The sequence below is a fragment of the Conger conger genome, chromosome 8, assembly GCF_963514075.1.
Source record: "Conger conger chromosome 8, fConCon1.1, whole genome shotgun sequence".
NCBI classification, from domain to species: Eukaryota; Metazoa; Chordata; class Actinopteri; order Anguilliformes; family Congridae; genus Conger; species Conger conger.
The window spans coordinates 30,230,701-30,256,573 of record NC_083767.1 but is presented as its reverse complement, the minus strand read 5'-3'; the positions used below and the strand labels follow the sequence as shown (position 1 = coordinate 30,256,573).

Genomic DNA, 25,873 nt, shown 5'->3' with positions numbered 1-25,873 from the left:
TTAAACCGGTATTCACCAGCGTGCTGGCCCCGGCGGAGGTCCCTCCACCACCTCCACGGGTAGTTGACGGGGGTACGGCCTATACTGTGCGCCGCATCCTGGCTGAGCGTCGCGTGGGCAGGGGCAGACAGTACCTTGTGGACTGGGAGGGCTATGGTCCTGAGGAGCGCTGTTGGGTTCCCACTAGGAACATTCTGGACCCAGAGCTCATCCATGAGTTCCGCAGGCGGGGGGCTAAAGGAGCGTCTGGGGCCGCTCCTTAGAAGGGGGGTCCTGTCAGGGTTGGAGGTAGTACTGGTTGTGGCCATCAGGGGGCTTATTACTTTCACCTGATGGTCATTAGTGCTTACATGATGTCTACCTCCTGAAGGTACTTAAAGCCCGCATTTCCCCTGAGTCTTCGCTTCGGTGTCACTGTTCGCTCTGCCACCTAAAGCCGGTATTTGGCACAGGGTAGACTCAAAGCTACGAGTCGGGTATTGTGCTGGTTCGCTCGTGTTTCAAAAGAAAAGGGTAAGGAAGGGGTCTGCGTGCGAAGTGTGTGAACACTGCGACCGCCTTCCGTTTGGTTCTTTATTTCTCTTTATTTTCGGCTCGTGTGAGTCCGTGGGTGAGGGACGTTGTCCCCGGTATTTTGTATTTTGATTTGTGTTATTACGGAGCTGCGTCTCCTGTATCTTTATTTTCGTTTCGCCCAGTCTTTTATACTGGGTTGTACTTTTACTTTGGGTTTTCCCCGGTCCGGGAGAGAAGTGCTAGCAGTTACGCACTTATTTTTGGTTTGTGAGTTTCGCCCTAGTTTTGTAGGGTAGTTTTATTTTCTGAGCCGTTATTTGGGGCTCTTCCTTTTATTTGTTCAGAGTTGTCTCCGTGTCTCAGAGCTGTCTCCCCTACCCCCCGGGGTCTTAGTGGCGGGCACGTTTGTGTGTCCGCTTAAAAGGGATTTCCCTTAGTCGCACCTGGCTCTCCGCACCTCCTCAACCTTACACTACCATTGCAATGGATTCAAATGAGCTAAATGTAGCAGAGGTATGGCAAGACACATTCATAATGTGAGCAGAGGGAGTGATTCTAATTGTGATATTATCGATCTTTTCAATAAAAAATGTTAAAAACCTCTGGCAGAGCTCAGATGAGGATTCAGAAAAAACATTCGGAGAGGGATTTAAAATGTAGTCGATAGTTTGAAACAAACAACTTGGTTTACGGCTATTGACAGATATCAAGTTCAAAAAATACTTCTCCCTTGCATTTTTAACTGCCTGGTTGAATTTTGTAAACAAATCTTTCATATGAAGATAGTCAGCATATAAATTAGATGTCTTCCATTTTCGTTCAGCTTGCCTTCGTTCTTTCTTTAAATTTTGTAAATCATTATCGTAAAGCCAAGGGAGTCTCTTTACGGTTGACTTTGACCTAATTTTAAAAGGAGAGATATCATCTAGTATGCCCAAGCATACACTATTAAAATGTTTTACTAATTCCTCTGTGTCTAATAGCGGGGTACAATTAACTATACGGTTTTCAAATGCTGAAGAAAACATTTCAGCTGTTTGTATGTTGATGAATCGAGAACGAAAAACACATTTATAATTTGTACATATAACTGTACATATAACAAGGCTATTTAGTTCCAGACCAAGCGTAAACACTAAATCTAGCGTGTGCCCTTTATTGTGAGTTGCACCTGACACGTGTTGCACTAGGTTAAAAGAATCTGTTAGTTCCAAGAATTCGGTGGAAGCCGAATCTGATATGTCATCCACGTGAAGATTGAAATCTCCAGCAATAATCAATTTGTCATATTTTAACACCAAAAAAGATAAAAGATCTGAGAATTCTAAAATAAAATCCTTGTTTAGTTTGGGGGCGATAAACCACCACACACGGAACAGGAGCATTGTAATAGAGAGTAAACATGAGCACTTCAAAAGAAGAGAAATCATTCACCGATACAGTGTTACATTTGAACTGACTTTTGTATAACACAGCTATGCCTCCGCCGGGGTCATCCCTATGTTCCCACATTTCTAAGATTTAATTTTTTTTCAAAATTAAATGTTTATTATTGATCGTGTAAACTGAACTTTATATATTTAGATGTCAAAATAGTCCTCAAAGGACAGCACTTGCAGATGCCTGTTCCTGGCACATAAAAGGTTGAAAAGTACTGATGTAGAGCCCTTTCCAGTTTTAAGTGAACTGCATAAATAGTGTATATTTTTTTTCTTATTTCGCTTGTTTGCTTGTTCATTAAAAACTTATAGATAATTGAACGTGTACTGTGTCTAAATTGCACAAACATACCCTCTGCCCCGGCCATTGGATCTGGGCTTATTAAAAAAATTTTATTCGGGCGGGCATGCCTCAATAAATTTACACTGATCATTAGAATTCACCCATGTTTCTGTAAGCAATAGGAAGTCACAGTTAAACGATGTAATATAATCATTAATTATAAAAGTTTTGTTCGATAGTGATCTGATATTCAGTAGACTGCAGGTAAAATGATCACTAGAAGCGACATCAGTCTTTTCCAGCGAAGACGCGCGTTTCACTGGACAAAGATTTCGATAGTCAATTTGAGGGAAATGGCACAGTCTAGGACGGCAGCTGGACCAAAATGAACATATATTAGTGTCCGCATGTTTGTGCATATTTTTATGCCGCCTTGATCCTCTGTGAGTATATCGACGACGTCGCAGGATGCCCACAGAGCAGGCAGTGCTGTAAACAACAGGGGACAGGCGAAAATGTTCATTCAACCTGCAAAGTTCTGTGCGAGAGTATGTAAATGCCTGGGGAAAGTACAGAGCTGTTGAATTGGCCTTTAAAAACAGAAATCCAGGATAAAATATAATAAGCAAAAGCAAAAACAATCCATCTGGAGAATGCATGGTAAATAATCCGCAAACGTGAAGTAGAGAGATCCCCCGGTAACCAGGAAGCCGCAGTAGCCTGCCACCCTGACCCAACCTTCAGAGCAAGGACGCCAGATTATTAAAACCACGTTAGCCACCAAAATTGCAACTACCGATTTACCAGCGCCTTTGAGAGGGTCGAGCGGCAACAAGCAACTCAATCCACCCAAAAAGCCAGTGGACCTGCAGGCAAGGGGAGACTTACCAACAAAGCCGAGCGGAGAGCAACTGAGGGGAAGCTCGTGAAAGGCGTGATGATGAGAGCCGGTGAGTGTAGGCTACCACACACATACAAATATCCAGCAGGGAGAAAGACCAAAAAATAAGATAAAGGTATCCAGTGGGCCTAGGCCAAAGAAATTGCCCTTGGTTTTAATTGATTTCGGAAAAGACGCCCGGATCCACTTGTTAGATGAGTCGATAGATGAGTCTGTGTTAGTTTGTCGGTGTTATTTTAGACAGAAATGGCTAAACATAAAACACGAAAAACAAACAGGCAGTCCAAACCAGAGCAGCGGCAGCCAAAATGCGCCAGCGTTCGTTCTGCATAGTGTGGCTTTCCTGTTACTATTACTAATGATTACTAATTATCTTGTTAACTTGTCAATCCTCCACACCTGATTTCCATTTGCATGCTGCTCTCAAGCTAATTGTCTGCACCTGTCTACACCTGCATATAAGCTTAGTTTCCATGTCATGTCTTTGCAAAATTCTTGCCTCCTGTTCGTCTGTGGACTTTTGAGCATTTTGGCAAGCTATTGTCTACCTGTTAAGATCCAAGCCTGTTTATCGACCAAAGGCTTCTGTTTTGTTTACCACTGCCTGCCTGTACCACAAACTCTTGCCTGCTGTCTTTGTGCTTTTGCCCCGCGGAGCGGACTTCAGTCTTGACTCTTGCACCGCCTTCAACCCCGAGCCTGCCTACCGTCTGTCTGCCCCGCTGACAGTTTTCCTGGTTACTGGACTTATTGCATGGTGTACCAATTACTGCCTTTATAGTACTTTGGTTTTGGCTGGATTACACGTGTATAAACCTTGCTTATTTTCAGCTCATTGAACATTCCCTTAATGAAGCCCTGACGAGACTATCACATCTCTGTTGCCTGAGTCATGCATTTTGGGTTGAACCCCCACACACCCGTCTCATATATAATGTCACAAGGTACTAAGATTTCAAACATCAGTCAGTACACTGGAGAAATATTAGGTCAAATATTATTGTTTATTGAAAAGCGGTCAGTGATCCGTTGAGGCTGAATGAAATGATTTAAACAGGGTTTTAAATGGAGGGAGTGAAGGCGCATGCTTCCACTGCACAATGGCAGATCCTGACCTGAGAATCACCAGTCAAAACTAGATATTTCTCCCCTTCTTTCTTTTTCCCTTTGATTTTCTGCGTTGGAGAGCAGGTGAAAGAATTATTTGCAGGACAAAAAAGAAGGGAGATGGGAAAAAGCAAATATAGAGAAGAAAGGAATCGAAAGAGTAGAGTTTAGAGAAAGAGCAAGGGAGAGAGAGAGAGAGAGAGAGAGAGAGAGAGGGGAGGACTGATCTGTTAGCTCACATATTTCTGTGAGGATATATCTCAATATTTTATTCATGTATAAGTATGTATATATAATATGTGTGTGATCTGTGAGTCTGTGTGTGTGTGTGGTCATGTGCTTTTCATTAAAATCTATTAAGATGCTTCCATCTTCACAGAGAGATAGACCACTCTGCAACAAGACTAAAACAAATCAGGCCTATTTCTCATTAAAGCATGGGTGTGATCAGTAGGAAAGGGAGTTGGTACCACATAATAAAATAATAACAGCTACCACATCTTTCTACCCCTGCTGCCTCTCTGGGCCAGGTTGTAAAATTGTCTGAAATGACTCTCCCTCCCTTTCCCTCTCCTCCCTCCTCTTCTTCAGCCTCCTCCTCACTTGCTGGCCATGGTGTAGCAACCGTGCTGGTGCCACTGCATGTCCCGGATGCGTCTGACGGACTGGAACTGTGGACAGCGGGCACCATACTCATTGAAGTGCCTGTAGTCACCCTTCTCCAGCAGGTACTGGCTGCCACGGTAACCAGGGTACTGGTACCCGACCCACCTGGAGACAGAGAGTTGGGGCAAGAATGTAAAATTTAAGTTTTGAGCTTGTTATGGATATCCGTATGTATTCATACAGTTCACAAATATTATGGTTCTTGATCTGTATAGTAACATTTAATTCTTTTTGATGTTCACTCACGTTCCACAGCTCACAATGATGCTTCCCACTCTGTCTGTGAAGCCATAGGAGAACAGGCTGGGAACGTCATCGTCCATGATCTCCATCTTGCGCCCCTTGAACTCTCCAACCTCGTACAGACAGATCTTATGCTTCTCAGGATCCTGGCAGAGGGAAAGGGGAGTTGAGCAGTAAGCAAAGTGAGTTTATTGACTGAAGATAATAGATACATAATGAAATAAGTGATTGATTAGTATATTAATGAAAGGTAAAATAGGTAATTTTGGACTCCTAATGGTCAAGAGAGGAATTGTAACACCCTCAAACCACAGTTTTGGAAAGTTGACAGTGACAAACACGACAGAGCCTGTCATCTTTTCGTAGTGTTCTAGTAAGAAAATGTTTGCCGAAAAGGTGACTTTATGAAATGTTGAATTTAGTGTGCTGCACAACAGTATTTATATGTTTTGTCTTTTAGAAGATTTCATTTTAGCTAACCGACTATATTATGAGCAAGCAAACTTAGTTGGCTATGGAACTAGCTGGCTATATAACTAAGATATGATAGTGTACCACAAATGATGCAACTGCAACGTACAGTTTGAGACAAGTAAAGGTTTAGCTAAACACGCATGATTCAACATGTAAAGAGATGAAAGGAAGTTGTAGCTGCCTGAATTGCACTCCAGAAAAGCAATCACTGAAACTCTGTATACTATTGCTTATTATCCAAGAGAAGAATACATATCTAGTTATAAAATGATACCAGTTCATTATTGGTAGCAACAAGCAAATTAGCTGGCCGAATTTACAAATATCCACCTGAGACTCAAAGCATGTGCACCAATGCTCGAAACGCTTGCTACTATGTTCGTATTGCCATAGGTGGATATTTGTAAATTTCGTCAAGCTAACTATGGCTAATTTGCTTGTTGCTACCAATAATAAACTGGTATCATTTTATAACTAGATATGTATTCTTCGCTTGGATAATAAGCAATAGTATACAGAGTTTCAGTGATAGCTTGTCTGGAGTGCAATTTAGGTAGCTACACGTGAACAATCAGAATAAGCCATTGGCTGTGGCAATAAGAACCATTTTTCAACCAATGAGCTTGAATTATTGTACAGCTGTGCAATGTTTTGGTAGAGAGGGACAGCCTGTCAACTGTATATTTATGTATTCTGTATTCTGTATACAACAGAATTTAAGGACTATAAACACAGGCAGAGGGTGAGTCAACATGTCAGTGAGCCTTTTTCAACAATAGGAAGGGATTGTAACAATGTTTTAACACAAAAATCTTACCTATTGTCCCTTTAACCAATCAGTCATTTTAAAATATATAATTAAATCATTGTATTGCTTACTTTCTTACTGAATTATTTAGCTAGTTAATTAATGAGAGGTGAAGTACCATTCTGACAGGCCTGAAGGACAGCAGGAAGTCGTTCCTGTAGCAGTTGCTCCAGGAATCCCATCGGGGGTATTCTCCCTTCTCCAAGATGTACATCTCCCCACAAAAGTTCATCTGTTCATAACCCACAAAGCTAGCACAGAGACAGAGGCTGAAGTCACTACAACGCACATACTAACTCACTAAGGCACTGTTAAGTACTACACTAGTGCCTCACTCAGAATATGTGCAGTACTGCACATAGCACTGCTAAGTATTGCTAAGTATTGCTTATTAACTGTGCAGGCTGGTGTTTTCTTGTGCTCTATAAGTTATCCTGTGTAAAGTTGATCTGGCTCTAAAATAAATGGTTAAATAAATAAATAATGATAATTATTGTTTCATTTAATTATTATCTCCTTTTCCTTTCCACACCACTTTTACTCGGCTGCTAAACAAACCAGTGCAGTGTATGTGATAGCAGTTGATAAAATGCTAATTCCGTCTGGGAAGCCTAATTATAATTATAAAGCATAATTAAGGACATTGTGTCATTGGAGTTGAGGCATGGCAATAAGGAATCTGTCTGAGGGTAAGGATGAAAATGTGAATCGGTGAGGGTGTGAGAGGATAAAAGTGTGAAAGGGTGAGCATATTTGTGGGTGAGGGTGTGAGGCGTAGAGGGGAGACTTACGGGCCACATTCAACACGCAGAGAGCGCACCTTGTCCATGCCCATGTCACACACATTCATACACTCCATGTTGATCTCTATGCACCTGCCCTGGAAGTTCTCCTGGTCAAAGACGCACATCTGAGGGGCAGGGGAAGGTGGGAGGAGAGAAAGGAGGGAGAGAGAGGGAGGAGAATGGGGATCAAAGCAGTGCAGTGTGTGCACTACCATCTGCTGTTCCAAAGCTTTTGTACTATTTATCCTCAAATTTATCTTCAGATCTGAACCAAGCATTCAAAGCTATTCTCTAAAAATGACCTCTCGAAATGTTAGTTTGGCTGAACATTCAATTATTGATTTTCATTTTAAACGCCTTTGCAAGGTGTTGCAAGATATTACAAGACATGTATTATATACTGTTCATTTGCCTAAATACAGCTATACACTCAGTGATCGCTTCATTAGGTTGACCAGCTTGTTAATGCAACTCTAATCAGCCAATAATGTGGCAGCAACTCAATGCATAAAAACATGCAGACATGGTCACCAGGTTCAGTTGTTCAGACCATACATCAAAATGGGGAAGACACGTGATTGCTGGAATTTGAATGATTGTTGGTGCTGGATGGGGTGGTTTGAATATTTCAGAAACTGCAGATCTCCTGAGATTTCCACCCACAACAGTCTCTAGAGTTTATAGAGAATGGTGCAAAAAGAAAAATACATCCAGTGAGTGGTAGCTCTGCGGGCAAAAATGCTTTTAATGGAGGAGAATGGCCAGACTGGTTCAAATAACCATGTGTTATAACAGTGGCATACAGAACCTATATGTCGAACCTTGAAGTGGATGGGCTACACCAGTAGGACACCAATAATTCTAATAAATAAGTAATAAATACCTAATAAAACTGTTACTGAGTGTATAATATTAGGGTTGGGCGGTTTCATGGTGTTATGGTATCCTGCACTAATATCAAATTTTGATGGTCTCCTCATCAATTCTGTCTAAACAATTATGCCACAGTTGTCGCATGTTATGTTCAAATCTCCAATATTTCACTATTCTATTCTAACGGCCCACTATGATGACTATGATGTTTTACAATGTAGCAAGGTGTAGGTTAATGCACCTTAGCAAAACATTTGGGAGTGACGTATGCATATGACTATTTGACAAGAAAAAAGCAAGCTCAAGCACCAATGCAGCATGACTTCCATTATTATCCTGGGTCGCCAGGAAATACCTGTGTGTGCCATAAGTACTCCATCAGAGCGTATAAACCAGATAAAGTGGATATGCTAGTGTCTTTGGTGAAAAAGTTATAGTTATAGCCAAAGATAGCTTTTGCTTGTCGTTATTTTAGTTTACTTTGAAAAGCATATATTCATTTCATTTAATGAATTCATGTATTTATTTATTGTGTTTTCATTAAAAAAATATTTTGTGCTGCTGCACTTAAGTTGCCTATTTTGTTATTTAGCCTGTTAGGCCATACACACTTGCACTGTGTTTCTTTTCATAAATTCTGCCTAAGAGCCACTAATTATTGTTTAATTAATACCCTATACCCTATGTGTGATCATAAATGTTTTGGATCTTGAACTTTATTCTCTTTTCTCTTCTCTAATTATATGGCACAACAAAATTAGATTGCAGAGATTGCAGATTGCAGCCTGCATTTTCCTTAAATTATTTCATTTCATCCTTAAGGCTATCTGTGAAATGTTAGCTTGACATGTTACGTTGCTTTGTTTATCACTTTGCTTTGTAGTAGGGTAACTGTATGGTGTGCTTATAGTTTTGATGAATGGCGGATTTTTCTCACTCGCTCAAGTGATACATTGTTGATATGCTCGATCGTGCAAATTGACACATTTCGTTGTTGTTATTCGCTCAAAGTAACATTATAGCAAAGGGCCTTGTTCCTAACGGCATTACTGTCATGGCAATAGTAACAGTAAACACTCCCTCACCTTTTGTGTGATAATACATGTTTTGGATCTTGAACTTTATCTGGATATATTGTATCTGGATATATTTTTCATACATTGAATCGTCAGTTAATTTTCTGAATTGGTTTTAATAAAAAATAAAATAACCCCAGCTCTGGAGGTGCGGTCATGTGACCATTTTTTGGTGTAATATGTGATCGTGGTGTCATGTTGTTACCTTGTATGACATCATACCCATCTCAGACTTCTTGCTCTGAGCGGTCTTCCCATCAGTCTGGGATGGAGCCTTAGAGGACTTCTCTCCACTGGATGACATGATGACTGCTGGGAAAAAAAAGAAAGAAATAAGGTGTCAGTAGCGTGGGAGTGGGAAGAGATGGAGGGATGAAAAAAGTTTTAAGGAGAGGGAAGAACCATTTGTAAGACCATTAAAGATGCAGAGCTCAACACTATAGAGCTCCGCTTGTGACAGAACATGCTGTTAGACATGTGCAATTATTATATGTTTTCAGCACACTGTAGTTGTATCATTGAGATTCACTGGAAGGATTAAAGATCAGCTATATTTCCTCTCTGTTCTGTCAGTCACTCATCTGGAATCATTTGCTGCTGCACTGTGATACACTGATCTCTCCCCCGTTGTGTCTGCTCTACTGCCTCTTACCTCTCTGTGTGTGGGAGTGAACTCTCTGTCTCTCTGCGAGTCTGTGTTTTCCAGAATGCTGCCAGCCCTCTTATACCCTGGCACCCTCCATGGAGGGATTAGTGTAGGAAAACAAACCTGCTGACCATGCATTTGCCAAAGAATAGAAACCTCCCCATCATCAAAGCCAGAGAGGGAAAAGCGGGAGCGAGAGAGAGAAAGAGAGAGAGAGAGAGATTTCCACAATTTCCACAAAATATATTTTATTGTGTGCTATTTACAATTGTGTTCAAGAAAATAGCAGTACAACATCAGTTACCTGATGAATCACTAGTAGTAGTGATATTTCTGCATGGCAAATACTTTACTTGTAGATGTAGTAGTGTAATAGAAAAACAACAGACCCAACTGTCATGACATGCATGCTGCTTGAGTAATTCACTCATTCATTGCAAGGGGCATGTTTAAAATAATAGCAGTGTGGAGTTTAATCAGAGAATTCATTAATTCTGAAAAAACAGGTGTCATTAATTGTCCTTTATTAAGGAAGAAGGGAAGCAAATGTTTCACACATTCTTATAAAATATATTTCCTCCTGAACTGCTAAGTAAAATGGGCCATTCCAAACACTGTTCGGAGGAACAACGCCATTTGATTAAAAACTTGATTGGAGAGGGGAAAATGTATAAAGAAGTGCAGAAAATTATAGGATGTTCAGCTAAAATGATCTCAAATGCATTAAAAAATAAGGCAACAAAAACCCGAAACAAGTGGAAGAAAACAAGTAACTACTGTTAAAACAAATCATAGAATAGTCAGAATGGTAAAGATTCAGCCATTCATCAGCTCCATAAAGATCAAAGATGATATACAATTACCTGTAAGTGCTGTTACAGTCAGAAGATGTTTGATTGAAGCTAAGCTATCAGCAAGAGGCCCCCGTAAAGCACCATTGTTGAAAAAAGGGCATGGGCAGAATCGGTTAAAATTTGCCAAGGAATCAATTTGCCAAAAGATAAATGCCGTAACATTCTGTGGACTGATGAGAGTAAAATTGTTCTTGTCGAGTCTAGTGGTCATCGACAGTATGTCAGACTACGCCCAGGTACTGAATTCAAGGCACAGTACACTGTGAATACAGTGAAGCAAGGTGGCGCAAAAATCATGGTATGGGGATGTTATTCATACTACAGTGTTGGGTTTGTATACCAGGGATCATGGATCAAAATACTTGAAGAGATTATGTTGCTGTATGCCAAAGAGGAAATGTCCCTGAAATGGGTGTTTCAACAAAACAGCAACCGCAAACACACGAGTAAGTGAGGTTCCAGACAAAAAGGATTGAGGTAATGGAGTGGCCAGCTCAATCCCCCGACCTCAACCCCATTGAAAACTGGGGTGACATTAAAAATGCAGTTTCTGAAGCAAAACCGGCGGCACGGATGGTGCAGTGGGTAGCACTGCCGCCTCACAGCAAGGAGGTCCTGGGTTCGAATCCCCGCCGGCCGGGGCCTCTCTGTGCGGAGTTTGCATGTTCTCCCCGTGTTGCGTGGGTTTCCTCCGGGTACTCCGGTTTCCTCCACAGTCCAAAGACATGCACGTTAGGCTGATTGGAGAGTCTAAATTGCCCGTAGGTATGAGTGTGTGAGTGAATGGTGTGTGTGCCCTGAGATAGACTGGTGACCTGTCCAGGGTGTATTCCTGCCTTTCGCCCAATGTATGCTGGGATAGGCTCCAGCCCCCCTGCGACCCTGATCAGGATAAGCGGGTTCAGATAATGGATGGCTGGATGGATGGATGAAGCAAAACCCAAAAATTCACAGGAACTTGTAATTTGTTCATCCTGGGCTGAAATAGTTAAAGTTAAATTTCTTCAGTTTAATGCAGACTTGATAAAATTTGATTTGGAATTGAATGTGTAATGTTTCCACTACATGTTGAACTAAAAGCCATTCTATACTTTTTTAAATGCACTGCTATTTATTTGAACACAACTGTATATCGCTCCCTCAGAATCTCCTTATTTTAAAGAAGACACATTTTGCCAAATAGAACAGGAGATCTGCCATTTCCAGGCCCAGGGAAATGTGATGATCTGTGGAGATAGATCTGAATTCCAGGACTGGAGCAGAACCCAACTGGCCAGTACCATCTTAACTTTCCCATTTCTTCCCACAGGAATAATTATGAAAACCGCAAACAAATATACCTGCAGGCAGGGTTGAGGGGGATAAGCAGTCCAGCAGGTCAGGATCACTATGGCAACTTGATCAAATCATGTTAAAAGTGTGCCTGTAAGCACTGTTAGCCCATGTCCTGTTTAAGTCGTTTTCCTGATTTGACTGTAATGGACGAATGTTTTTGAAAATCATTTTCGATTGACTATATTGGAAGCATGCTTTTGTCTCCGCCTTGGGATCTCCCAAGATACCACCACACACAAGAAATTCTTCTTTTAGGGCATCAACAGTTATTGGACAAAACGTGTTTTTAGTTGTTGGGACTCCCCCAGTGGTCAAATCAAAAGAAAAAAATACTTTTTTTGCAATTTTATTTGGCTGTGATGGACGAACGCTTTTGGAAATCAGAAATCCATCTGATACCTTTTGTGAGGCTTGGTCTGAACATCATCTGTGCCAAATTTGGTGAACATTGGACATGTGACCTACGAGAAATTTTAAACCTTTTTTAGAATATAGCGGAAATTGATGTTAATGATCCAAGGAATCCAACAGTACCTCATTTTTTGAAAATCGAGCATATGGCTCAAAATGTACATGCATAAACATACCTCCAACTTTGAACCGTTGGTGGCCCTTGAGCGCTTGATGTGATCATTGGACTGTCCCCAATCAGTATCCCCAATTTCTAAACTTTTTACCAAACAGTTATAGGGGCTGCCATAGACAGCCTAGCCAGAAGAAAGATGAATAATAATAAAAAGAAGAAAAAGGTAGGAACCTGCCCTGGAAGTTCTCCTGGTAAAAGGTAGAAACACGCAGCCCCAATGCCCTCTGCACATTGTCAATGGTAGGTTAATAAGGGACTCTTACGGGAAATACAGCTACAACTCACCTCTTAGAAACAGCACTGTTGAATATGTGATCACAGAAATGGATCAGTTCACTTTCAGTCTTCACAGTCAGGCCACTAAACCATCTGGAAGATCACAGCCATATTACTGTATATCTAAAAAAGTGAGAAACTGACAACACAGCCACACGGTGCAGTACGCTGTACAACATTCATAAGCCCAACAGATGGGCCCAAAACAGCACAGAAGAGTACCAGACACCTCACTCTTAGACACCTTTCTGGTTACCACATATAAAATAAATACGGAATAGGCCTGGCAGTGAAAAATATAAATTACATTTTGGGAAAACTGGCTGTAACAGCAAAACTAAACCAAAACCAAAAAGATGTGAAAGATGGTTTAATATTGATTGCCAAACCATTAGGGGAAAAAATCCAAATACAAAAATAACCAGGATCTACGCCGTAGTTATTGCAAAACTCTAAAATAACACAAGGACATGCTCATAACCAAAAAGGAACATATCAACAATGAACCTACTATGATTGAGGAGTCCCTTAACACAAACAATGTCTGGAAAAATTGGAATTGCCTCAATAATCCCCAACATGAATAACTGGCCATTCAAAATTGGAACATATGGAGGGATCATTATCAGAAACTCTATAATACAATTATAGAAAACACAGAACAAAAACGCTTTTCTCGATTTTTTTCCCTTTTTCTCCCAATTGGACCCCGTCTGATTCAATTAGAGCTAGTATTAGATACACCGCCCACACCCCATCCCTTGGCGGCCGACAGGAGAGCAACACGCCTTCTTCAAGCCGTTTCACCTCCCAAGTCATAACCGTGATTCCGAGGCACTCGAGGTGCTTGTTTTTGTGCGGCGATCTACTAACCCTGCCAAGTCGCTCCCTCTGGAGCAGCAAGCCAATTATTGCTACTCCACATGAGCCGGCCAAACTTGGCTTTTGGCAGGACCGAGAATCGAACCCCAGTCCCCAGTGTGCAACTGCAGCAAACTGCAACCGCAAGTCTGCTGCGTCTTAGCCTGTTGCGCCACCGCGGCTCCCACAAAAACGCATTTTCAAAAAAAATCATTGTATTTGCAAAGAACTTTAATTGGCCATTAAGGATTACCAGAACCCATTGGACTCCCCAGTCACAGAACAGGAATAAATTGAAAAACTGCAGAACCTGCAGGCCAAAAACGCTTGGAGACCAGATGGCATCTTAAATGTGATGCTGATACACAATGGTGAAAATTTTAAATTAATTATTCTAAAGCTGTTCAATTGAGGGTAGACTACTTTCATGACATCTGGAATCAAGGACTCATAACCCCCATTTTCAAAAGTGGATTTCACCCTAACAACTACCAAGATACCACGTGTGAGCAGTAATCTGGGGAAGATTCTACGTAGGATTATAAATTATAAATTGACCGTCAATCCTTTAGAAATGCATTTGCACAAATAATGTGGGATTCATCAAAGTTTATAAATATTTTTGTACGAGCCGAACGAACTTCACGAGTGGTATCAGCTGTTCGTATTGTGCGCAGAAATGAAAGCGTGTGGTTGTAAAGCTTGTTTTGTGCTTGTATTAATTCATTGATTAATATTTTATTTTGTGGCTAAATTATTTTAATAAGCCAATTGAATATTGTAATTATTCATATAAAAATACAACAGGATTCAACATTAAAATGGATGATGTTTAATTCCGCAAATCCTGATCAATCTTAACCCCCAAGGGTATACGTATATTTTGACTGTTTCAACTTTATTCGGGATGCGAAACGGTTTGAGAGCGGTAGCAAAAATTATGCCAATGCACTTAATTAGCCTAGACTACTTTATTCACATTACATTACATTACATTATTGGCATTTGGCAGACGCTCTTATCCAGAGCGACGTACAACAAAGTGCATACCCATAACCAGGGATAAGTTCGCTGAAAGACCCTAGAGGGAAGTACAATTTCAACTGCTACCTGTACAACAAAGATAAGGACAAGGGCCATTTTTTTTTGAACAAACAAACAAACAAACAGAGCAAAAGTGACCAAAGTTAACTATCCAAACACTGCTTACCTAGCCAACTAAAAATACCATGCAACATGCAACATGCAACATGCAAGTAATATTTTAGTATCAAAGGTGACACTAGAAATAGTGACTGAATAAATGAATGTTTGGACTGCGTCACATGTATCATTTGCAGTAAGTCCGAATAAGTCCCATTGGTTGTTCATTAGACATCCTTCTGTCGGAGGCTAAGAGCGTTTTCACACCTGCCTCGTCTAGTCCGTTTAAATTGAACCCTGGTGCGTTTCCCCCCCAGATACGGTTATTTTGGGCAGGTGTGAATACAGCAATCAAACCCTGGTGCAGACCAAAACAACCGTACTGAGACCCTGGAGACCGGTCCAGTTACAAGCAAACTCTGGTGCCGATCATTTCTGGTGAGAACATGATCTGACTTAAAATTTCTGTCCAATAAATAAATTACCTTTGCAAACACATGGTTTTATTTAGAAATCATGGTTCGCTTAAAAAAAGGCAATGTGAAACGTAACCATGCCAAACCAAAAAATGCTACATTGTATTTGGTTTGTCCCAAATCAAGCAAACTATAGATATGAAAGCACCCTGAGAGATCCAAGATGTTCAATTTTGGCTCACAATGAAAGAGTCTTCCACGATATGGAATTTACTTACTACGCATAAGAAGTGGGCTATATGTATGATTACATCTTGGGATTTAATTTATGCGTTTTCAGACGTTTTGTAATTTGGGGGATGTCTTTTTGTATTGCTCCACATCATTTTTGAGTGTTTGAAATTGGGAACATTGAAAATCAAGGTGACAACAAGTGGATTTTATTATTTATTATTTATTATTAATTTAGCCAGCTAGCAAGTTTTTGTCTGTAACAATACTTGCTACGTAGCTGGCGGCTAGCAGACTCCTAGTAACAATAATAATTTGAACAGCTGTGTGCTTTCTGGGTCCCAGTCATGTACCTTAGTCACTAGGCTACAGGCTGCCTCCAAGTCCAGCAATCAAGTTAGGAAATAAATAATGTACTAACTAACATACGCATTGTATTGGCCAAATACTTCTCAGGGTGCTGCATCCTGCCTAGATGCCCCCCCAATGTTCAACAGAGAATTAAGCCTTCTTATGATTTGGCCCCTGAAAAGAACAATCAGGAGTCCACAAGTCTTACATGTTACATGCTATCTTAACCTCCTAAGACCTGGCGTACACATGCGTGGACTCCACATTTTGGGCTGTACAACCATAATACTTAATTCTTAAGACCGAGAGTCCACATATGTGGACATAATTTTTCTCAAAAACTACATCATGTCAAAAGATGATGCTTAGTTTTTATACTTATCAGGTCCCAATAAGCCCAAATAGCAAAGAGAAATTAAAAATGCATACCAAAAAAGAGTGCGGGTCTTAGGAGGTTAATGTTACTTAAAAGTGCTAATCTAGCTAACTTAGCGAAGTTGAGCCTCACCAAGTTTATTAGGAACAGTAAATTTGTAATGTAATTTAAACAGATGTAATGTTATTGTTTTGGTCTTTGAAACAATGACTAAGGTCTGAAAAGCCATGACATCTGACTATGGGTGATTTCTGACTATATACCCGTTTAAACTGTAGCACATCTGTGGGTCAAATATCATATGTTAAAAGTTAAAATGTTCAATGTAATATCTAGCTGAAGGAAGGAAGGTAAATGAGGTCCAGCATTAATGTGTTCATACACTTACCAAGCACTTTATTAGGAACATTTTTACTTTGTTACACCTACTTATTCATGCGATTATCTAATCAGCCAATTGTGTGGCAGCAGTGCAATGCATACAGTCATGTAGATATCGGTCAGGGGCTTCAGTTAATGTTCACATCAACCATCAGAATGGGGACATGGTGGTTTGAGTATTTGAGCAAAGAATGGTGCAAAAAATCCAGTGAGCGGCAGTTCTGCAGACAGAAACACATTGTTAATGAGATGTCAGAGGAGAATGGCCAGACTGGTCAAAGCTGACAGGAAGGTGATAGTAATGCAAATAACCAAACATTACAACAGTGGTATGCAGAAGAGCATCACTGAACACACAATGCACCATAACTCCAAGTGTATAGGCTACAGCAGTAGAAGTAAAAAAAATAAGTCTAATAATTACCTAATAAAGTGCTCACTGAGTGTTTTTAGTACTTTGAATATACACAGTGCACATACATTTCTTTTGTGGAATGTTGTCCTTACAGTATTTTGTGGGTGCAGACTTTTGTTCCAACTATGCAGTGGCACACCTGATTCTACTAATCAAAGGTCTGAGCAAATAATCTAGTGATTAGCAGATTAGTAGAGTCAGATTTGTAATTGCTTGGTTGGAACAAAAGTTGGATGCGCTCACACCAGCCCTTTCTGGGAAAGATTGAATATCCCTGATTTAGATGATCCCGGCCCCTCTGGTAATGTTTCCCTTCCCCTGTATCCAGTGGATTGTCAACTCCCTATGCCAGTGAGAGAGATGCAGACAGAAACAAGTCTTTTGCGGACAGAGGACTGCAAGGACAAAGATCACGAGCAACTTGGCATCTAAATGGTTGACTTTACATCTCATATACTTCATTGTAAAAATGTCTCATTATTATGTATTTATTAGACATATTTTTTAGACTGCTGTAGCCTATCCATTTGTTGTTATGATGTGTTGTGTGTTCAGAGATGCTCTTCTGCAACACACTGTTGTATTGTGTGGTTATTTGCGTTACTGTCACCTTCCTGGCAGCTGGCCATTCTCCTCTGACATCTCTCATTAATGAGGCATTTCTGTCTGCAAAACTGCTGCTCACTGGATTTTTTTTGCACCAGTTTCTGAGATGCTCAAACCACCCTGTCTCCTGACCTGTATCTACATGATTGTATGCATTGCACTGCTGCCACACAATTGGCTGATTAAATAATTGCATGAATATGTAGGTCTTAATAAAGTAAAAATGTGCCTAATAAAGTGCTTGTGAGCGTATATGATACAGTATATGACATTTATTTTTGTTACATGCTGTGATTATAGCTTATTTACCTGTCCCCTTCCCAGTATGTTATTTCAACCACTGACCATGACATTGCCGGAAATGCAAATGGTTAATCCTGCCCATGACTCGGCTTTTGTGAGCTGTAGGACAGACAATGCTGACATATACAAATATACCGGACTTATTCTACTGTGCAGATCCCATTCACACAAAGTCTCTTGTCTCTGAACGGGCTGTATTGTAAGGGCTTATAATTCTCGAGAGTCAATACTATACTATCTGCTGAGTCGGCTTACCAAAGATTAAGTAGAAAAACGTGACAGACCATGAATAAAAGAAAAGGATATGTCAGTAATGTTTGTACACGCTGAAAGAAGAGACAGGCACACACACACAAACACCACAGGCGACAATATCCCAGGCGCGCAGATGTGTATCCTTTGTGGATGCTCTGTGGATGCTGGTAAAAACTTTAAAGCTCAACATGAGACAGGCGCTGCAGCAGAAAAGCGATTGGCACTCAAGCTTGACTCAAACAGGCTAAAGTGACAATTCCATAGAATGAACACTATGAACACCAAAGTGTATACAACATTTGACATACAACACATTAATTGAACAAGACATTTCGGGCCAGAGAGCTGCAATGACCTTTTTCTCTCTAGCGCCTTGACTGTTAAAATAGCAAAGGACTATGCACCTATTTGGGTGGGTTGGTCTTTAAATGAAGAGTGGTCATAGTACAGTGTATTGCCATTTTGATGCAGCTGAATGTGTTTGCTCTAAGAATAACCTGGTCTGAAGTAATGTTGCAGTTCCATTGCTATTTTAGTACAATATTAGGCTAGCAATGCATTATAGGCTGCTGTACAATAGTATGCCCTCCAGTCTGTTGGCACAGTCACCTACAAATAAACATGCTTACAAATATAAAGATGACAATGTTAGACTATTATTGTGTATTTTTATCAAAATATAAAAAATACAATGTCATAATGGATGGACATACTATTGATCCAAATTAGACACTTAGACAGACTGGAGTTAGAAATATGGGCATGTGGCATCGGTTTGTAGAAAAGGGATGCACAGGTGTAGAAGGTGTGGGAAAGGTGTGGGATGTTCTGAAGAAGAGTGCACGTTGTCTAAAGACAAGGCTGTTTGTTATCACTGTGGCGGAAATCATGAAGTGGGAGCAAAGCTGTGCAAAAGAAGGAAGAGGGAACATGAGGTGGAAAAACATGTGCACAGAGTAAGAGAACATGTAGAAGCAAAGAAGAGAGTGAGGGCAGAATTGGGAAATGTGAGGAAAGACCTGAATTGAAGCTGGGATAGATGGAAAAGATCAAGGGATATCTGACCGATAAGCCTCCTTTTATGAAGCTTAAAGAGATTAAGCATCCTAAGTCTGTCCTCGTAACTCTTTAATACATGGAATCAATCTGGTTGCCCTTGTCTGAACCTTTCCTACTGCCTTGATGTCCTTCTTATAGTGCGGTCCCCAGAATTGCACACAGTACTTTAAGTGTGGTCTAACAAGAGTATTGTATCAGGTGAGTATAACTTGCTTGGACTTCAATACTCCTGGCTATGTATCCTAACATCCTATTGGCCCTATTTACTGCTACTGCACATTGACTAGAACCCGAAAGGCCTTGGTCAACTATGACCCCCAAGTCTTTTTCCACTTGAGCATTATCCAATTTTGTACCCCCCATGAAGTGATCCTGCCTTATATTTTTATTTCCCGCATGTAGAACTTTACATTTAGTTGTATTGAATGTCATTCCCACATGTCTAAGTCATTCGTGTAAATGAGGAAGAGCAGTGGCCCCAGCGCTGATCCCTGTGGGACTCCACTTCCCACAATACCCTGTTTGGATAAGGCCCCTCCTACTACTACTCTTTGTGTCCTTTCCCGTAGCCAATTCCGAACCCACTTAGAAATGGCTCCTACAATTCCTACTGTCCTCATTTTGATAATGAGTTTGTCATGTGGTACCTTATCAGATGCTTTTTGGAAATCTAGGTATACAATATCATAAGCCCTGCTATCGTCAAAACACTTGGTAGCTTCCTCAAAGGATGCCAAAAGGTTTGTCAGGCATGACCTACCCTTTGAAAACCATGCTGGCTATCCCTTTCAATGTTATTATTTTCAAGAAATAATTCCAGTTTGTCCCTAATGATAGATTCCAGTATTTTACATGTGATACAAGTCAGACTGACAGGCCTGTAGTTTCCTAGATTGCTATGGTCCCCTTTCATATATATTGGTATTATACTACTTTGTTTCCAGTCATCTGGTATTTCTCCAGTTTCCAAGGACTATCTAAAAATACTGTCCTAAAATAATGGTTTAAAAATGATCTCACTTAACTCTTTGAGTACCCTTGGTAATACGCCATCTAGGCCTGCTGCCACTGAGACAGAGTCAATGTCTTTGTGTAGTTTACTGGCAATCAACTGAAACGGTACAACACTGGGGCTTCTTCATGAGCTAAGAGTCACATGACTAACTCAACCAATAGGGTCTCTTTAAATTGTTCTGGGTTCACTATTAACCCCAAATTACTGTGAAACTATTACACTCCTTCCCCTTAAGATTGTTTACCCTAAAGTAAATGAACATTACTTTCCAATCACATTTCAATGAAGTGTCAATCACAGCACATTACAATCACATCTATACTAATGCCCCATTCATAACAGAACAATTTTCAAGGATTTATTTTTATTTTTTATTTTTATTTAACTAGGAGGAACTTGATTTAAGTCTCTAGTTCTCTGAACTCAACAGTTTCTTTTTTGTTTCATAGGTCAAGTCTCTTCGGAGCCATTTGAGTGCATTCAGGATACCTGCGGACTACAGGTTTTGAAACACTCTTTGGGACCAAGGGTGATGAAGCTGGAATTTCCTCAGTCTCTTTTTCTGGCTGCATGGCTCGACCTGAGCTGGGTTTGATTTCCACACTTTATTTCGGTGTTTTCTCAGGAGCAGGGCTCTCTGACAGGTGTCTTGGCATTTCCATCACCATTGGCAGCTCTTCCTCTTCTGGTAAGGTCTCCCATGGGTTGCTTCTCCATGGCAACATGTGGTCCACGTGCACTGTGCGTTTTCTCTGTCCATCTTGAACGAGGTAGGTGACTGGCCCCTGTCGCTGCATGACAGTGACCTGTGTCCATTTCTTCTGTCCTCCTCTGAAGTTTAGAACTCAGACGTGTTTGCCCTCCTGGAACACTTGTAAGCCCCCCACTAACCCAATGACGAAGTTAGCTGTGTAGGGCGAAGGTATCTGCGTGTGTCCTTCAGGTGCTGTTTGGGAAGATGTTATTACCTAATTTAACCCATTCCGTAGAGGGCCTAGATCAGTCAGGAAAATAATACCAAGTGACAAAGGCAGTAGTACCACTCTGCCTTCCGCTTTTTACTGATATGGACTGACCCAGAATCCCCGGAATGGTGCACCTTACAGTTCCTATAAACTTTGACTCTGTTTCAATATAATTAACCCCAATTTATAATATTTTCATTATTTAAATTTGGACTTGATTGTTGCGGGAATCCTATACTGAGAAAAACTTGCTGAACAATCCTCTGCTGGTACCACCGCATGTCACATTGCGCGTTATGTGCACGTCTCACGAACTGACTAGCTATCTGTAGTCATTACAGAGGTCGCAGGAATAGCTACTCTCGGGTATATCTGTTTACAGCCTAGGGACCCAAGCAGACCAACATAGCTACGGCTGTGCTCGACATGAATGAACTACCATGCGGAGGCGAGGGATTTACCAACATAGGTCTACGGGTGCTATACTCCGTGATACAATAAGTGGAAATAATCATCCTCCCTAGACCAGTTCGAGGGGGTAAACCAAGCATTCCCTGTATAACATTAAGTGTCAGTAAGGAAAACCAAACAGATCAAGTTTAACAATTTATTTTGCCAGGTAGGTCACTTCTTCAAATTACAACCAAATCACAAAGTTACAAATCATAGTATATAATACAATTTTACACAGAGTACAAAGTAAAAACATTGTCATACCTGGCAAGGGTTTCTACACACACGGCAGGTGCGGGAGTCTGGCAACAGATCTCCCAGACCCCTTGTATCTTCCCCTTAAGAAGCAAACCAGGCCTTTTATGCTTTACCATAAAAATTGGGTCCATAATTAACCATTTGTAATTTATCACTAATGGGGATCTAGACAGGGGGGTTGAACCAGATGACTTCCCTTAGGTCAGATTTCCATAGCTTTCCCTAGGTTCCTGGATGGCTATGATATCCTTAGAAATCAGACCATTGTACCAATCACACTAAACCAAGAAAAATGATACCAAACATGAATTTTATCATAATTGGCCTTGCCATGAAACATCCAGTGCTGTACACACCATTCAGTGACTGAGTAAAGAAGGAGAGAGAAATAAAGGGGGGTTCAGGAGAAGGTCAGGGCCTAGCAGGAAGTATTTCCTCCCACCCTCTCTGTGCCGTAAAGAATGTTGCCAAGTCGTAACGAGTTTTAACGGCTGGAGGCCTGAATAGATAATCAGACAATAGAGGGGGTTGCTTCGGAAGAAAACAGATGCCTTGATTACCCTTCCTGCTTCCTATGAGAGTACAGAGCGATGAGTCGAATCCTAGGTTTGAAACCAGGCGCGGTTGTAAAGTTTTATGGTACTGATTGGCGCCGATTCCCCCAAAGGGAAGGCAACTTTACCCACTCACTAGTCAAAGTTCAGGGGATCACAATCAGTCAGCCTTACACACTCGTAGCCGTAGTTTACCATGGTCATGGTCCTGTTTCCGATTGGCCTGTTTTTCCTCCTGTCACTGTATGTGGTGTGCTGCAGTACCTGAGCAGGAAGTTGACCAGACGGTGTTTCAGTGAAATGGCGGATTTTCCCTCTCCCTCCAGGACTTGCTTCAACAGTGCCCGTCCAAAGCAGGATGAAACGCTGGCGCAAGGGTGTGCTTTATTCCATTTTTTTTCATGAAGCTTGCGAACTCTAATGAAGTCAGCTGAGGCCCATTGTCACTTACACACTCCTCTGGTAAGCCATAGGCTGCAAACAGCCCTCGGAGTACTTCAATGGTGTTGGATGATGTAATCAATGTCATGTGGGCAACTTCCAACCACGTGGAGTGACTGTTGATTAGTACTAGAGAGTACTGCTTGTCCTTCTCGGCAAAGTCTATATGCACCTGCTGCCACACTCTTTCTGGGTGAAGAGGTGCAACAGCTGGTGACTTCTGCATGGCTTGGCAGACCTTGCAACTCTGGACCTTGCTTTTTATCTCCCCATCCAACTCTGGCTGCGGGCTAAGGCTTTCATCCGACACATACCCGGATGTTCCTGGGGCAGGTCCTCCAGTAACCTCTCTCTGTACAATGAGGGTATGATGATTCGTAGGCCCCAAAGTATACAGTGTAAGCCGGAAATAATTTACATCTAGTGTCATCACTCAGTGCACCCCCCCCCCCCCCCTACAACAAAACTTGAGTGTGGTTCCTGGAGGAGTCTTCCTGGGCCCCCTGTGGAGCCCCCCCTTCTCTCACATTCCTTTCAGGTTTTGCACAGTACTGTAAATGGCATAAAGATATTTCATGATAATCCCAGATCAGAATATAGTCATATTTGGTGTTATTCTGATTGTGGTTCAGTGTGACTGGTGCAATGGTCTAGTTTTCATAACAGTATACCTAGGACATCATAACTGTCCAAGAGCCGAGGGGAAACAAATCTGTCTCTGTAGAAGCCATTTGCTTTAGCTCCCTGACCAAGGTCTCACTGCCTGGTGGGGGTTTGGCTCTAAATTCCAAATGGTTGACCCATTTTTATGGTCAAGAACAAAGGCTTGGATTGTGGTGATAAGGAGAATAAACCAAGCAATCTGGGGTTTTGTCTCCTTTCCTTTAATTGACCCAAATCGAGTTTTTCCAAAATCATACGGTATATTGCCATGAGTGGTAATAATGCTAATCCCGGGAGCATATATTGAGTAATGGTGGCGCAGGTAAGAGTTGAGTGTAACTACTCCCGAGGTTCACGCATGATTAAAACCAAATTCCTAAATTCTATCTTAAAATGGAGTCAGATAACTAAGGTGAATGTATTGACCCTATTGTGGAGATTCTTGGTCAGCCCGGACCAGTAGAGAGCAGAAGGCAGAGTGATACTACTGTCTTTGTAACATGGTTTATTTATTGGCTGATCTAGACTCTCCGCATAGTGGTGATTATTATTTAACCCTACTACTATTCTTTCAGCAACACCAGAAGGACAAGCACGCAGATACCTTCGCCCCGTGCTAAATTCCGTCGTTGGGTTAGCATGGGGTTTTACAACAGCCTTGGTCTGCAGACAGCTCGTGTTGGCATGTGAAGTAGGGGGTCAGTGCCTCTTCTGACACTTAGTTAGGCCACCCATTCATCGTGTAACTCCACACTTTACTCAGCAGTAGATCTTTCCTGGTGGCTTGTTCAATGTCTTTTGCACACACTGGCAGCTCTGGCACTACTGAGAAATAGAATATCTTCGCTTCCTCTGCTGTTCTGTCTTCTCATTGGGGTAGTTGAGGTAACGTGTCTGCATTCAGATCAGCTGACCTCCTATACTCAATGCTGTAGTTGTAGGCCATGAGAATGAGAGCCCATCGCTGCATCCTTAGTGTGGCCAGTGTGGGTACTGCCCAGTACAGCCAACAGGGGCTTGTGGTCTGTAATCAGAGTAAACCTCCTTCCATAGAGGTACTTATGGAACTTTTTGACTCCATAGATGATGGCCAACTCTACTTTTTCGATTTGGGCGTAGTTCCTTTCAGCCTGCGACAGCGTCGTCGAAGCAAACGCTATGGGCTGCTCTTCTCCATTGTCCATGATGTGAGAGATCACATCACCCACGCTGTATGGTAAGGCTTCGCAGGCGAGCTTCAGTGGCCTGTTGGTGTTGTAGTGCACCAGCACCTTACTCTGCAGTAGCATCTGTTTGGCCTCTTCAAAAATTGCATCACACTCTGCTGTCCAGCTACATGCTTCTTCTTGTTTAGGCGGGTTGTGCAATGGCTGCAGTAGGCTAGACAGTTTGGCCAGGAATCTTCCATAATAGTTGTGCAGGCCCTGGAAGTTCTGTGACATTGTTCAGTTTGGGCGCCTTGACAATGGCTGCCACTTTCTCATCAGTAGGATGCAGTCCATCTTTGTCAATCCGATGACCCAAGTATTCCACACTGCTCTGGAGGAACTTGCACTATGCCAGCTTCTCTCGTATGCTGTACTTCTCCAAGTGTATTAGCACTTCATCCAGCCTCTGCAGGTGTTCTTCCTTGGAGCTGGCTGTGATGAGAATATCATCCAGGAAACAGGTGACATGCTCTAGTCCCTGTAGGATCTGGTCCATGACGGACTGGAATATTGAGGGAGCACAGGAGATGCCATAGCTGAGCCTGTGGTAGCGGTACAGTCCCCTGTGAGTATTGATGGTCAGGTACTGCTCTGAATCTGCGTCCAACTGTAACTGCTGATATGCATGGGAGAGATCCAGTTTGCTGAAGAGTAGTTCAGGCGCGGTTGGTTGGTTTCCTCCTGCTGGAGTAGCAAACAGATCCTCTGCGTTGGGTAACAGATATGTTTTGTCTTCCAGACTCTGATCTATGGTAACCGCACAAACAGACTGATCCATCACTTGGACTATCACTACAGGGCTTGCCCCCTGACTCCTCTCGACTTTTGACGCTATATTAGTTTGCTCTAGCCTATCTAGCTCCCTGTCCACCTTTTCCTTCAGTGCATATGGTACCGGTCTGGGGTGCGTTTCCCGAAGCCTTCTTAACGCTACGTTGTTCGTAAGTTGTACCTTAAGCAGTACCTTAACGTTTCAGTGTGTTTCCCGAAACGTTCTTAGCTAAGTATACCTTCTGTAAGTCGTACTTTCGTAAGGTTGGTGTGGACCACT

General features: G+C 41.7%; 1 protein-coding gene across 1 annotated transcript; it reads right to left on the bottom strand.

Moving 5' to 3' along the window:
* Positions 1-4,122: 4,122 nt before the first annotated feature.
* On the bottom strand, positions 4,123-9,851 carry LOC133135215 (beta-crystallin B1-like). The gene is made up of 6 exons (XM_061252062.1): positions 9,824-9,851; positions 9,377-9,483; positions 7,229-7,347; positions 6,556-6,688; positions 5,159-5,301; positions 4,123-5,017 (listed from the first exon to the last, which is right to left on the bottom strand). The coding sequence occupies exons 2-6, from the start codon at positions 9,473-9,475 to the stop codon at positions 4,846-4,848; spliced, it is 666 nt and encodes a 221-aa protein (XP_061108046.1). The 5' UTR covers positions 9,476-9,483; positions 9,824-9,851; the 3' UTR covers positions 4,123-4,845.
* Positions 9,852-25,873: the final 16,022 nt, after the last annotated feature.